Here is a 14977-nt window from a genome sequence, read left to right as displayed (position 1 = left end):
CCTCCCTTCCCTCGAGGGGACACACTTTCTATGTGTCCTCGGAGGGTTCCACTCATTGCATATATACAGCAAGTATATTTCTATATATATATCAAGGCCTGGAAGTCTCATCTGGCGTCGACGTGGAGATCCACAACAGATCCGAACCCAGTCTGTCGTGTCTGCTTGGCGGCTGCACCTGGACATTATTGACTGCTGCGGCGATGGCCTTGCTCGAGCGCAAGATCCATGTGTCTTGTGGCTTCCTCGACCGCAAAATCCATGTGTCTCGTGGCTTCCTCGACCGCAAGATTCATGTGTCTGGACTTCCTCGACCGCAAGATCCATGTGTCTCCTGTGTCTTCCTCGACCGCAAGATCCACGTTTTCTTTCTGCTGTTTTGGGGCGAAAGATCCACGTCTCTTCTTGCAGACCCGACCCACTGGATCTGATCATAGTGTGGTATTTGATAGTAAATACCTCATCTGAGAATGCGCACTAGGAAAATGATATAACATCTAGAATCTAAAATCCGGAAATACAGCTCGAGTTCCACGTTTCCTGAGTTTCCACATCGTAAATACCTAGAGTAAAGTATCATTATTTATTAATCCATGTCCTAAATGTCCATGCATGTCATGGTTAGGTACCTACTGTAGGTATTTGTCTCTTTCTATCGTGCCACTGCTCGACCACTTCCACTCTGATACATCCCCATTTAAAAGGTCCAGTACAGACGGACTATAGTAGTTGAACTTGGTCAGTTATTACGGCCTGTCGGTACTACTGGAGTAGGACACTACTGTAGATCCGAGCAAGTCTGTGCACACTTCATTTCGCCCTTCCGCCCTTCTGTGATGAGTGCGAGTACGAGTACCGGTATGGGTATGAGTATGCATACGCGCGACACACAAAGTCAAGGTCACGGGCAGAGTTATGGTGACAGAAGGTAACGAGGCAACCATACAATCCCTCGGCTCTGAACCTTTCCACCCATGCTGGCAATTTCCTATTGTGTTCCTTCTACTCGTAGTAGTACATCAGGCCAACCAACCCATCATATGTTGTCAGAACTTTTCACCTCTATCCAAGCATTTCACCCGTGCGAGTCATTACTCCAAGCCCGTGGCATCATGCAGACCTTCCTCATTGAACAAATCCAACCACCCGTTCATGACATGAATCCAATAGTGCCGAGATATGATGTTCTGAAAACTTGAATATTCCAGCCCATAGAACGCGACACCTCACTTCCTGCTCATCCAGCTGAACTTTTCCGAAATCTTACTCGTGACTTCACTCAAGCTGATGCCCGCGCTGCCGCTGCTTCCACCACTGACGCCGGTCTTCCCGCTCTCCGAGAGACCACTTCCCAGCCCCTGGCGACGCCGTCCGTTCTCGTCTCCTCCTCCAAAGATACGTTCGAACTTGGCTTGTAATCGCCCTTCTGCGATCGCCGAGATGATGTTGATGATGCCGAAGGCACTTGATCCAATGGCTCGGAATATCGCCAGCGCAGCCACAGCCCACAAGATGAATGTCAAGTAGAAGTTACTTCCAACGTGGCTCCCCACGGGGTACGCCTCTGACACGGCCATGGCAAGTACAGCATTGCAGGTCAACCAGATGGACACCATGTACGTCCGTACAGACTTGTAGTAGTCCTCCTGCAGCTGATTCTCGCTGACAGCCGGTTTCGGTACTTCGATTCTATCCCGCAGGTTTCGGAGTGCCACATCGTAGCCTGAGTCGATATCCAGCTGTTCAGAGGGCATTTCAACTTCGACAGTATTACCGCCGGGCCCAATGGCCTTTGCAGCACCAAGGTCGGTGTGCAGAACGTTGTCGCCTTTCGTTCCCCATGTCACGTCGTGCGTGTTGCAGAAGGCGTACACTTGTAAGGTACAAATGTATGACGGTAGGAGAGCAAAGTATTGTCCTGCGCTGGTGAACATGTGCCATGGATCCAGGTACAAGAATGACATCAGAAAGTACAGGCCGACGGTGCTTATGGTGCTGACAATGAGGTTGGTGAAAATGTTGTTGCCGAGCTTGTATGGGTCCTCGGGATCTGTCTCCTCCAGAGCATGCGTGGTGAGCTGTTTGATGACAATGTACAATGCTGCGAAGGTCGTGTAGGCCATGATGATGGAGTAGGTGACCATGGTACCTGTGAAGAGCTTCTTCGCACCCTGCGGTCGATTGCCCAAGCTGAGGATGAATTGCAGACAGATCAAGAGGACGGTGACGTAGCGCAAGATCACGAAGATGTATTTCCCGATATGGTGGCCGAATGGATCGATCTTGGGATCTGCAAGGGAGCCGGCGATGAAGTAGAAGGTGAGGTAGAAGTTGGCGAGGGAGAAGAAGGTGAAGAGGAGGGAAATGAACTGGTACACGAACTCGACATGCAGCAAGATCTTCCGGGTCAGCGTGTGGTCGGTATGCCAGATTTGCTTGAAGTGCACCAGAGAATAGACTGCTGCAAAGAACGCCCCGTTGAGCCAGCGTCGCCGTTGGGAGATGAACTCAGGGACGGCGTCTACACCTCGTCAGTATCATTTCTCCTATTCGGGTATGTATGCTTACCTGGCACATCAGTCTCGCCGTATGCGCTCTTGACGAACTTCAATACCCATTGCTCGCCCCGCTTAGCGACAAGCTCCCAGCACAGAATGCGATCCTCGGCGAGATACATGTTGGCGGTGAAGACATCTGCGTCGCGGCCATGCAGCGTCTCTCCTTTGAAGTACTGACTGAGCGGACCGTGACCGGTGGCATCGTTCTGGAGTGCGTAGTAGCGATATGCCGATAGCGCACCAGGCAGGACCGTGATATAGCCAAACACCGACTCAAGGGGCTTGTCGAGAATGTTACTCATCTTGTACTCGAAGTTCTGTGAAGCCACCAGCGGGTTGAGCAGACCCACCCAGCCCTTGCCCTTGTCTGCCTTGATCTCACCAGCAGCGCCCGCAACATTGGAGTCTTGATCAAATGCCTTCCACAAGTGGTATAGTGCTTTTGAATCGGGCTTCGTCCCCACATCCAGCAAGATACAAACGTTGGGGGTCAGAGCTCTTCCAAACGCGTTGAAGAACCACCGATGTGAGTTCAGTTTCTTCTTGTTCTTCTCCTTCAGGCAGAAAATCATTTGACACGGGACTATACCCTTCTCAGCGCCCTTGAATTTGAGGCTCTCGTCCAGGGAGACTTGGGTCGTATATTCGTACACGTGTGCCGTGACTTCCTTCTGGTTGACAACATTTTTGGCGATGCCATCCTGGTAAACTCCCAGAGCTGCCAGAGCATTCAGGGTTCGTGGGTGTACTTTCTGTCTTCCGTCGGCAATGATGCAGACGACGATTTTCTGCCAGCCGTCTTTGCCCCAGGTCCTGGATTTCGTCCTCGAGCAGAAGTGAGAGATGTTGCGCATGATTCCGTGCATTGTCCTGGTGAACTCAATCTCGCCTTCGTTGTACATGGTGACACAGATGAAGAGCTCTGTTTCCCTCACAGTCGGTCCAATGTTCTGGCGCAACTTGTAGCCTTGTACAACGAAGTCGTCAGGATCACATGTGACCGCCGTGTACCGCATGTGAGTAAACTCTCTTTCGTCTCGTCTGGGCAGAAAGCTGTGGAGAATGGTGGGAATCTTGCATTCGAGAATGAGTTCGCCGTTGATCAGTCTGACCTCTTTCTTCGCCATTTGGGCGGATCTCAGACCTCTACGGTCCTGTCTGCCTTCCGGTGCGGGCCCATAAGTGTCAAACTTGTCGTCTGTTCCGTCATCATCCTCGGTGAACGTTGAATCGGTCATGTACGAGTGTGCAGATTTTAAACTCGCTCGCGGATCGTTGTCGGGCACAATTGGGCGCCCATTGACAAAGACATCGTTTTCCGACTCTGGTTCAGGCATTGGTATTGTGGTCTCTGTGGCCATACTCTTTGCTGAGAATAATGGTGCTGGAGGCAGGGGTCTGCGCGGACTTCCGCCATATTGTGACGATGGCGTACCTGGTCGCGGGCTACCGTTAATATCTGCCGGCTCGTACGAGACGGTTGACGCCGGAGGTCTGGGCCAATCTGTTGACACTCGCGAAGGCGTCGAAGGTCTGACAGGGGCGCGAGGGTTTGCGGTAGGTAAAGGGATCGAAGGTGCTCTTCCCAGGCTCGAACCCGGTCTTGAACTATATGTGCTCGATGCTGTAGCTCGGTACCTGTCCGGGGAAGTTCGAATTGCTGCAGGGGCTCTATATGAAGGAATTCGGTTAGCCTGGGGCATTTTCTTCAGTGTCACTGTAGCCTTGAGACTGGGTGCACGGCCGATGAAACTGGTCGTTTCACGATTGCGCTGTAGGGTGTCTTCGGCCTCAGCGACGAGGGAAGACCACGACGATTGCAGTTCAGGGCCTCGCACGGCAGATGGCGCGGACTCGTCTTCCCATTTGACGCGCGACAGCTTGGAAGATGCGACAGGCTTGCGCCTGGGTGAACGCGGCACATCATAATCGGGCGGTGCAGAAGATGCAGAGGATGCGACATACGGTCTGTACTCTTCCTGACCCTGCGGGAGCAGCCTTAGCGACGAGTTGTTCCCCGCCAGACTCATGTTCTCTTCTTCCATAGGAGTATTCACATATGAGGGAGGGCCATCGACATAACCGGGCGGTCCGCGAGTCGGCGTCGGTGGTTCGTCCATGTTCTTCGTCGAGGGGGAGGTTTGTTTACTTGAGACGTAATACAGACAGTTCAGGTCAATTTATAAACGGTTCCCATGTGCAGCTAATAATACATCGGATGCGCAGGGACAATATGGTTCATGCGGAGGGCGTTTGGACGAATGGCGGCGGAAGTTTGGAGATCAATGCCTGTGTCGTTGCTTCCTCATTCGGAAACACACAAGTTGTCGGCGGGGCAACCACGGACTCGGCATCTCAGCCTTGCACCTCAGCCTTGCCGTTACGTCATTGCCCGAAATAGTCCTCGCGCTTCCCTTTGTCGTGTTACGGTCACCTAACCTTCTGTAGCTCACTCTATAGCATACATGCCATTTCCGACTAGAACCAAGACCAGGCCATCGAGTCAACTTGTGACGGCAAAGCAACCGCCGCCAGCTGCAGACCGGGTCCAATTCCTTCTCTAGAGCATCTCGACTTTCCGGATGCGAACGGCCAACAAAGACGGCATTGTGCGAAGGCTCTTTGAGCCGCGTTCTCATATCATGGCCTCGGAGAATGTGTCAGGACGGCAAGGTATTGCTATACAGCTGTGCTAATACCTCTACCGCAGATACCTAGAAACCGGTTCTGCCGTCTCGCAAATTCGTCAGCCGCCATAGCATGTGCCAGTGGTACCGGAAAGTGTATCTTTGTGGTTACGAAGGCATTCCGACTCGGAAACGGAATAGCTGCAATCACTACGTACCAATACCCGCCTGTGAGGGAGCATCAGCCACTTCAGGACTCGTGCCTGTCCGCCAGAAATGCCCCGGTTGCCAGGCCAAGGAAGCAAGAGGTTTTCCGCGCTCACCGCATTACAAGGCGCCACGAGTAACCCCCCAGTCAGCGAAACGGTCATCCCATCCACAGCCACTGCAGACCCGAGCACCCTCCCCCACGACGAGCCTGCGGATGAAGCTGTTCTACGGCGAAGGTACCGAAGGTGATTACGACTTCAGTGAATACAGCTACCTTTGCCATTCCGGGAAACGCCCAGTTACACATGACCTGAACGAGTCTGCATCGAGCAAACGTCCACGCACTTCTCAGGATGAATACGCCAACTCATTTGGCGCGCCACAAAACCGATTGAGGCACCGCATAAGCAATGTGGAAAGAGATATTTACCCCCAGCCAGTGTTCGAATCCCTCCTGATGGCGCCGCCCAACCCTAACAGCATCAACATCGGACCTAACAGCGTGAGCCGGACAAGATACGAATTCGTTCCCAAAGCACTGACCTTGGTAAGAGAGGGGCCTGAAACCGAGCCGCAAATCGACTATAACGGGGCAGCAGGAACTTCAAGTGCTAACCAAACTGTGTCTCCTGGGTCGAGGAGGTCATACACGCGCCGCAAACATAACAGCGATGGTACTCTGACTTCTTCTATGTCGTCGTCGAGCGGGTATATTATTTCGCCCAACCTGTCCCCACCACTCGGATGCAAGAGGGTATACATGCGGCAGAGTACGACCAAAGGACATAGCAACCACCCCAATTCCAGCAGGCACGGGCGTCACATCGACACCAAAAAGTAGACAAACAAGCTCAAATCGGTTCACAGCCGAAATACCAGCACGCGCAACGCCAATTGCCAACACTCGGCGCCGATTCCTCCTACGAAGCGTTCTTGGGCCGCCTCAACCGTGAAATCGCACATGGCCATTACACGTTAACCCAGCTTCAGCAGTCAAAAGCCTTCCAGCGGCTGTCCTTCGAGGACCAAAGTCAATTACTGAAGCGGCACAAATCCACGCTTGCTGAGGTCTCGGCGACACAACCAAGGCAGGTACCGCCAGCCGCAGGCCACGCTACCGTTCAAAGCAGGCCAAAAGCTCGGCTCAGCCCACAATGGCTGGACTCACGATGGCTGGCCAGAGCTAAGGAGTTCTTGGGAGGAAACCAGGATAAGCCCCGACCCGGCTTCTACTGAAGAAAGGTGGGTGATTGTTTGTATCCATACTTCACGACCATGTCATTTTGTTCATCTGCGACCCGAGTATATTTCTGTGCCCCGTCCATATTATACCGTCGAATAGAGTTCTTTTCTCCTCCCAAGTCTTTCCCCCGATTCTACTCTCGTGTCTTTTGTCATGAAGGAGTTCCACGTGAGTCCCGTCCCCCTTCAGTGACTCGAGCCTATGCATGCGGACATGCTAAACAAAGAACCTATTGTCTACCCTCCCTTTGATCCCTCCATTCCACATCAACCCGACATGACCCAACACTCTTCGCCCTTCCCTTGCTCCTTCCACTCTCGATTTCTCAGAGTCCTCGACCACATCTTCCCAGCAAACTCGGAACAACAGCCCAAGACCCTGATCAACCTCGACAACCGCAGCACTAATATCCCCAGCCAAATGTGTGGCCGCGAAGTAGAAAGCTGGTCCTGCGGCTGCGAGGTCGGCGTCACCAAACCATGCGACTACCCGACCCTAGCATGCAGGTCTGGCGCCTTCTTCACCCCCCGACTTGACCACCCCTACACCTGCGCGGACTGCTCGCAGCAGAGTTTCCGAACAGACCGCGATCGAGCCGGGGCGACTACCAGCCCCATGACATCGCCGGGCAAGAAGCGCTCCTCGTCTCAAGCCCAGAACGACGACCCCCGCGCGTACGCCCAGCGCGTGATGGAAAAGCGCTTCTCCCGCCCCGCAGACCTGGACCTGAACCTGTCCCTCCCGCCGAAGCGCTCCCGCACGTCCCTGCAGAAATGGTCCTCCGACGCTCCACAGCACATAGGCCGGCGGAACAACGCCTTTGTACCTGTTGATCACGGCTACGGCTACGGCTACGGCGACAGCAGCGACGGCGACATCGACTTTTCCTCCCGCCTGGCCAATCCGGCCCAAGACCTGACCTCCATCGCCATGCCCGGCGCCCTCCCGGCAGCGTCGTACAATCCATCGGACTCCCACCGGCCCGTTAGTAGCGGAACCCTCCGTCGGATCGGCAGCGTGGTGACTCGGCGGCCGACGAAGCGCAGTCCCACCTACCCAAACAGTCCGATCAGTCCGCAGAGTACGATCAGTCCCCGCAGTGCACGGAGTCCACGCAGTCCACGCAGTCCAGACACGATGCGTCGCATCTCTCCTCGACAGATACCGACCCCGTATGCAGAGCCGCGATATCAGCAGCACCAGCACCAGTACCAGTACCAGCAATATCAGCAACCTCGGTACCAACCGCATCAAGCGCAACACCAACACCAACCGCAGCAACACCAACAGCAAGTCCATTTCAACCACACCTTTGACGGCCACGCCAGCTACGCCGCGATGAAAGACTCGGTCGAACGTGAAATCTACTCGGGCCGATGGACGCGCACGCAGATCCAGGCCTGGCACCGCTTCAACATGCTGAAAGTCCAAGACCAGTACGAGCTGCTGCACACGTACGCCGACTCGATGGCCGTACCGCCGCCTACCCAGCAGGCCGTCGAGGCGATGCAGAGCAGGAAGAAAGCCAAGCCGGTGGGACGGCGCAAGAAGTATCCGACTTGGCGGTCGTGGACGAATTGGTTCGGCTGGCGGAAGTAGAATTAGAATTAGAAGTAGAAGTAGGAGGAGGAGGAGGAGGAGGAGATGGACAAGCACATGCACAAGCACTTACGGGTGTTGCGCGGGAGAATCAGGGGGAGGGAAGGAGGGAGAAGATGGCATGGGGTGGAATGAACGCGTGTAGCAATGTTGACTCAGGCTCGGGCTCGGGCTCGGGCGACGAAGATGAAGATGAAGATGAAGACGAAGATGAAGACGGAGACGAATGAAAACGAAGATGAAGATGAAGAGGGTCCTCAGTGAGCGCGGAGTCGTGGACGGACAGAACCCGAGCCGCAGAGGCGTTTTAATTTGTACTACTGGGTGTCGTTATTCTCGTCGTGGATTAGATGTTTGCTTACCGTTGCTGTCACGAGGGACAATTCCTACATTGGCGTGCGGATTATGATCATTTCCATGTCGTTCCATCTTTCATTTCCATTCACAGACGCTGCTAGCACCGCAAATTCTACAGCTCTACGAGTACAGATGTCTCTTAACAAGCAGGCAATCAGCTTTACTCTCAGGAAGAAGCAAATCTGGTCATCCTGGACCAATTCAATGGCGTCGAATATACGAACTATTCAAGAAACGAATTTCCTTCATCCAATCCAATCCAATGGATGGCTGTGCTCGCCGAGCCCCATTCCAAGCGTAACTAACTGCACATCGGGGCTACAGTACGAGCCTCTGAGCCCAGTCCTCTCTTTCCAGCATGCTTGGCCTGACCGAAACGAAGCCACAATCCCTTGTATCCAAGCGCCTGACATGCTGTATGGGGTATCTCTGACTCAGCTCAAACAAAGGAAACGAGACAAAGCAAAAGTAAGTCAAGAATGGTGTGGCGTCCAGAACGTCTCGACCATCCACGAAACGGATCCTGGAATTAGGGTCTCCGAGTTTTGCGCCATCAAGCTATCAAGCGGTTCCTCCCAGACCACCAACCACCACCCTGTCATGTGGCTCCGCCGGGTATTCAACGCCGCGGTGTTTCCGGGATTTCCTAGATTCCGGCATACCGCTTGGTGTTGTCAGCGTGTTCATGCTTCGGATATTCCACGTCGGTTTCGTTGTTCGTATTGTTCGTGGGTACAGCAAACGGAATGGGCGACTTTGAAGTGAATAGTGGTAGATCTTGCTTGGTTCTCTGCACCGGGGATGTTGCTCCTAAAGGGTTTGGTGCTGCAGACAAAGCGGACGCTGCGGATGTTGGTGCTGCGGACAGGCCAGATTCCGCGTCCGTTTCCTCATGCAAAGGAGATCGAGTCACCGTATTGGCAGTCGGATTCTCGAGACCAGCGAACGGCTCCGGGACGGGAGCCTGAGGGACGCCAGCAAAAGAATTCAAGGAAGGAGGTTCGGGGTCTGCCATAACTGAATCTACGGGCAGTTCAGGGGTGATCGGGACCCGCGAATCTGCTACTGATGCTGCGCCTTGAGGGGCATTAGATGATGGCGGGATATCCAGTTCTGGATTCTCGGACACCATTTCTGCAGTCCCATCTGTGGATGTTGGACCAGCAGATGAAGCCAGCTTCTCACTGATGACAGAAGGTGCTGTCTGGGGTGCCAGAGCCTCAGGTAACTGCTGAACTTCTTGCTGCACGGGGTTCGGTTGGATTGGAACCAAGTTATCGGAAAGCGAGGCGGGAGTCGCTGCTGGTGGCTTCTCAGATACCTTCGTGGTTTTGGAAACTGCAGGCTTCCTAGGTGCTCGGGCCTTCTTCTGCTTGTCATCAAGCACTGTCTGTTGCAATTTGGCGTCATGCTCTTCTGCGCTTGGCATCTTCAGCTTGATGCTGATTTTCTTCATCCCGTTCGTCAAATTCTCCACGCTGTCTGATGTCGCCGCTGATTTCGTCACGTCCTGAGACGAAAGAGACGACTCTCGTTTGATGCCATTCCCAACCTTCGCTTCAGCAGGAGTTGTGGAAGGTATTGTAGGCACAGGTGGCGCAGTGGCTTTCGCTTTGCGTGGACTAGCTTTTGGCTTTGCAGGCACCTTGGTGGCAGCTGGAACTCTGGGCTTTCTTGCTGGAGCCTGTTTTCCCGCTTGCCCGGGGACAACAGAGGGTGCTCTGGACGGTACTTGAGCGTTCGGCGGCTTTGGCACACTCCCATTATCTCCCGCCTTGTCATCCGACAACTTCATGCCTTGGAAGCTCGACAAGATACTTGAAGCATCACTGGATCGACGCCGCATTCTACCGTAAGGTACCTCTGGCTGCTTCGTTGTCGGATCAGGCAGGTCACTAACTGCTGCTATAGTCGTCCGACGACTAGCATTCCGAGAGACTGAGCGCACAGCAGGAAGCCCAGGCGGCTGGGCCTTAGCTTTCCGAACGCGTAATTGCATTGGCTCGTCCGACGGCGCTGGGACGCCCACGGCTGATTGCCGTTCTCGCCGAGCTTTAGTGGCTTCTGCATTGAGCTCTTCATGCGTACAACTTAGCGTCTGTCGGTTGTTTGGGATTATGATTCGGGACAACTCATATGCTGCGACGGCCCAGTCGACTTCTGGCGGTGGAGGCTCGTACTTTGCTTCAAGAGACATTCTGGCCTGAAGCGCAGAAAGAGATTGCCGCTCACGAGCATGATGAGTCATCTTGAGTGTAGAAGCCTGAGTTGGCGACGCATAATCACCAGTCTTGTCCTTGTGAGATTTGGCGGTCGACGGTTGCCGGCCCGCGACTGCAGCTTCAAGCTCTTCTAAGTTTTGCAACGTCCACCAGTCTGCGGAATAGGTGAACTCCGAGGAGGTGTGGTTGACTTGATCAACCCAGTTGTTGATCGTCTGATATGTGTTCTCGCCGACCGTACAGGAGCTCGACGGATTGTGTGTGACAGTGTCACTAGCTAGGCCACAAATGTGGCTGAGCACGCCTGAGGTCAAGGCGCGATCACTGTATCCGCCTTCAAGCACGCTGATAACGCGGCCTTCGACACCAAGATCGTCTTCTTCGGCGAGCTTGGCAATGTCGGATGTAAAGCGTGCATAAAACTCGGTGGGCACATTGACACTGTGTCGCTGCATGCCTGCGCCCTCGTGCTCACTTGCGTCAAATCCTGCGGAGATGAAGATGGCAGCTTTCGGTTGCTGGTTTCCAGAAGCGCGTAATCTGGCCGTATGGTGGCGTAGAAATATTCTCGTCTTCTCGAGGAGGACCATGTACTTTGTTTCGTAGAGCTTCCAGAACTCTTGATGCGTCTTCCAAGGCTGAAGGTGTACATTCCAGACCGACTGGCCGTGGGCGTTCTCGATGCAGAGACTTGCTTTCTGAATCTTCTCCTCGTCACCCCATTCGCAGGGATACGAATTTATGTCGTGAAGACTGTAGTAGCCGATGGGAGTTTTCTTGTGCGCCGGTGCATTCTTGGCGGCACTATGAGCCTTGCGATTCTGATCCCAAGCAATATTCTGTGAGCCATCTCCGTGGTGCAGATCAAAGTCAATGATCGCAGCATGCGTAAGTCCATGGTTCATAGCCGCATAGGCAATCCCAACGTGGACGTTATTCAACCAGCAAAAGCCAGATGGGTAATTGGACGAGCAGTGATGGCCCGGAGGTCGAATGCAGACAAAAGCTCGCTTCGTCAACGGCGACGAGAAGACTGTGTCCACGGCATCGCAAACACCACCCAGACATCCTTGGAAGGCCGCCAAAGATTCTGCGCACAAATAGAGATCTCCCTCGTGCAATTTGGGGAGTGGGTGCCCACTCTCGTCCTTGCCATATCCAATCGGTCTCACCAGCTCTTTTCCGTTGAGGGCCAACTTGCCTTCTGCGGTGTCGCACATGATCTGCAGTTCCTCCATCCACTTTGAGCCATGCACGAACGCCACAGACGGATGCGTGAGAGGGATGATGCGAGCCGTCTTGCGAATTTGGAAAGGGATGTTTCGTACGTTCGAGGGATCATGCTTGGGCCGAGGAGCAAATTCACCTTCGGCATGGCGCCCGCCTAGCCGCACATATGCCGCCGATGCTCCCAATACAGTGGCATGAATTCTCTCAGGTCGCTCGACAATAGTAGCCAGAGCACTCTTGGTCGAACGCGGGCGCGAAAAGCGGTGGCCATAACATGAATCATGAACAAGGACAAGCACTGGCGCTTGCAGAGATATATGCGCCTCCATCTCCTTTCCAAAATAGTCTTGAGCGACGGAATTTGCCGTCACTGGTGGCCGGTCGGTACCTGACATCTTGCCATTTATGACAGGAGATAGAGGATTCAGGTTGGAAGAGGCTCGCCGGTACTGAGGAGTACTGCCTTTTGCGTTGCTCAGACTGGATGTCGATCTGCGCAGGGGCGGGGTGTTCTGCCTCTCTCCCCGAGAACTTGCGACGGAGGGTGAGCGGGAGGGGGGTTTCGGTGAGAGAGACTTGGTCTTGGGCGGCGCAGGGGTGTGGTAAGGGCTGCGCATGGGTGACGATGGTGGTAGCGGCACCTGTGCAGCAGAGCGCAATAGAGACGGGTGTCCGTGGGTGTGGTCGTGGTGATTCACTTTGATCGAGGGTGACGCGAGTGAATGCGTTCTTGTCGCGTTGACGTTGGAATCCGAGGAGCCGTCATGTTCGACGGACGGCGCTGGTATATCGGGATCCATCATCTTACAGTCTCGCTGTGTCTCCCTGATAGGTCGTGTTGTCCGATTCTCTGATACTGCCTTAGACCTCAGATAAAGCAGGGAGCGTCCCTGTCTCGACCTCAAGGCGGGCTCGGCCTGCGCGACAACGTCATTTAACGGTCGCGTCTCGAGTCAAAACGCGCGTCATGTTTCTGCTCCGCCGTATCAAGTCAACTCCGAAGCAAGACGCCCACAGACGCACAACCGATCTGCTTGTCGTACCCATCTCTGGGCACCCAATGTTCTGAAAGCCTTCATGACACGGACTGCAGTCTGATTTCAGCAACAACTATCGAGTGTGTGGCCCACCGTGTCTAAGACAAAGTCCGCAATGGCCTGACATACTGCCCAGGTAGAGATGAAAGCCTCAGGTAATGGTCGCGTGGGGTGTATCTTCTCGTTGGTCCCCAGTTCTCTACCAGGACTCCGTCGCAATCAAGCGCCAGCTCTGCAAATCCCTGGATATCCTCGACAGCATAGTCGTTGGACCAGCTCTGTTGCTCTATCTACCCGTGCTGCCAGAGCCCCTCGGGCTCCCGCAGCCAAGTCCCAGCCAGCCGCTAGAGCACTCGCTGTGGCACCAAAGCGAACTTCGTCCAGCGAGGCTGCTCCAAACAACAGAAGGTAGGCACCTTTTGCAGTTCTTCTCCTCCTCGATACAGACCCCCACACGCGCTGGCATTCTCTTTTGCGTCTCTGGTCTACTCAGAGTCCCAGGCCCTCTCAAGGGTTCAAGGATATCCGGCAGCGGGTATTCTCCGTGATCTCCAATTCCCATGCACCACCATGTCGCTGATATCGGCCTTGCTCCCGGTTTCGTCAGGACCAGAACGTGATATCAACGGCTCATATCAAGCATCCGCTCTCTTCTCAATTACTCCAGCGGTGAACATTCTATTAACACCTGCTCCAGCACAGACACAACAATGGCCTCCCGACCCCGTGTCCTCGTCTTCGGCACCGGTAGTGTCGGCGCCGTCTACGCCTGGATCCTCTCCCGTGCCGTCACCCCTGCCAACGTCTACTGCATTTGCCGCTCGAACTACACCATTGCGTCCACCAACGGCTTCACCATCAACAGCACCATCTTCGGGCAAAACCTCAACCTGAAACCCAACGTGTCGCGCACCGTCGATGAAGCCGTGTCCCTCCTGCCTCCAGGCGAACAGTTCGACTACGTCGTCGTCACGGCAAAAGCCATCCCCAGCACACCGAGTATAGCCGAGCAACTCGGCCCCGCGATCGGACCCAAGACAACCATCGCGGTGATCCAGAACGGAATCGCAATAGAAGAACCCTACGCGGCGCTCTATCCAACCAACCCGTTGCTGTCCTGCGTAGTCTACCTCCCCGCCACGCAAGTCGCCCCAGGCGTCGTCGTCCACAAAGAAATCGACCTCCTCCACATCGGCACGTACCCGTCCAACTCGCCGACGCATCAACCCGCTGCCGAGTCGTTCTCCGCGCTGCTCAACCGGGGCGGCGGCCGCACCCAAGTCCACGGCGACGTCCAGCCTGAACGCTTCAGCAAACTGCTCATCAACGCCGCGTGGAACCCGGTCTGCGCGCTCTCCCTCTCCCGCGACGGCGAGTTCTTGCACGCCTCGCCCCCCGAGATCTCCCTGAATCTCATCAAATCCCTCATGCTCGAGATCTCGCACGTCGCCCAGGCGTGCGGCTACGCGAGCATCGACGCCGAGACGGTCGAGTACCAGATCAACCGCGCCAGAGTCCGCGAGTTGCCCGGTGTCGAGCCGAGCATGCTCGCCGACGCAAAGGTCCACGCGAGAATGGAAGTCGATGCCATCGTGGGCAACGCTGTCAGACTCGCGGAGACCAAGGGCGTGGAAACGCCGCTCCTCCGAGGGATATATGCGCTTGTCAAAGCTTTGGATCTGAGTTTCGCCAGGGAGCGAGAAGGGAGGTCGACAGGGCTCAACGGGGAAAGTAAGATGTGACGTCGAAGTTCAGCAGCTTGCCAGAACTGGTTGTGAGGTCTGGAGTGCAGACCCACCTCTGATACAGTAGATGGTTACTAAACGCCCTGACGACGCGGACAGGACGAGCATCTTACTTGGTGATTCGGATAGAGTCGCTGAAGCCAGAAGAA

At 54.7% G+C, this 14977-nt stretch overlaps 4 protein-coding genes across 4 annotated transcripts; 2 read left to right on the top strand and 2 right to left on the bottom strand.

Moving 5' to 3' along the window:
* Positions 1-1226: 1226 nt before the first annotated feature.
* G647_06838 (chitin synthase 1) lies at positions 1227-4678 on the bottom strand (the record flags this gene model as incomplete). The annotated part of the gene is made up of 2 exons (XM_008731157.1): positions 1227-2527; positions 2569-4678. The coding sequence occupies 2 exons, from the start codon at positions 4676-4678 to the stop codon at positions 1227-1229; spliced, it is 3411 nt and encodes a 1136-aa protein (XP_008729379.1).
* A 2236-nt stretch (positions 4679-6914) lies between these two features.
* Positions 6915-8237, top strand: G647_06837 (uncharacterized protein; the record flags this gene model as incomplete). Its single annotated transcript, XM_008731156.1, has 1 exon — positions 6915-8237. The coding sequence occupies one exon, from the start codon at positions 6915-6917 to the stop codon at positions 8235-8237; it is 1323 nt and encodes a 440-aa protein (XP_008729378.1).
* Positions 8238-9240: 1003 nt separating this feature from the next.
* On the bottom strand, positions 9241-12663 carry G647_06836 (uncharacterized protein; the record flags this gene model as incomplete). The annotated part of the gene is made up of 1 exon (XM_008731155.1): positions 9241-12663. One exon carries the CDS (start codon positions 12661-12663, stop codon positions 9241-9243), a length of 3423 nt encoding a protein of 1140 aa, XP_008729377.1.
* Positions 12664-13793: 1130 nt separating this feature from the next.
* G647_06835 (uncharacterized protein) lies at positions 13794-14825 on the top strand (the record flags this gene model as incomplete). The annotated part of the gene is made up of 1 exon (XM_008731154.1): positions 13794-14825. One exon carries the CDS (start codon positions 13794-13796, stop codon positions 14823-14825), a length of 1032 nt encoding a protein of 343 aa, XP_008729376.1.
* Between the last annotated feature and the right edge of the window lie 152 nt (positions 14826-14977).

This window comes from Cladophialophora carrionii (assembly GCF_000365165.1).
Source record: "Cladophialophora carrionii CBS 160.54 unplaced genomic scaffold supercont1.5, whole genome shotgun sequence".
NCBI lineage: Eukaryota > Fungi > Ascomycota > Eurotiomycetes > Chaetothyriales > Herpotrichiellaceae > Cladophialophora > Cladophialophora carrionii.
Note: the sequence above shows the minus strand (reverse complement) of the source record. Positions and strands in the feature narration are given on the sequence as shown.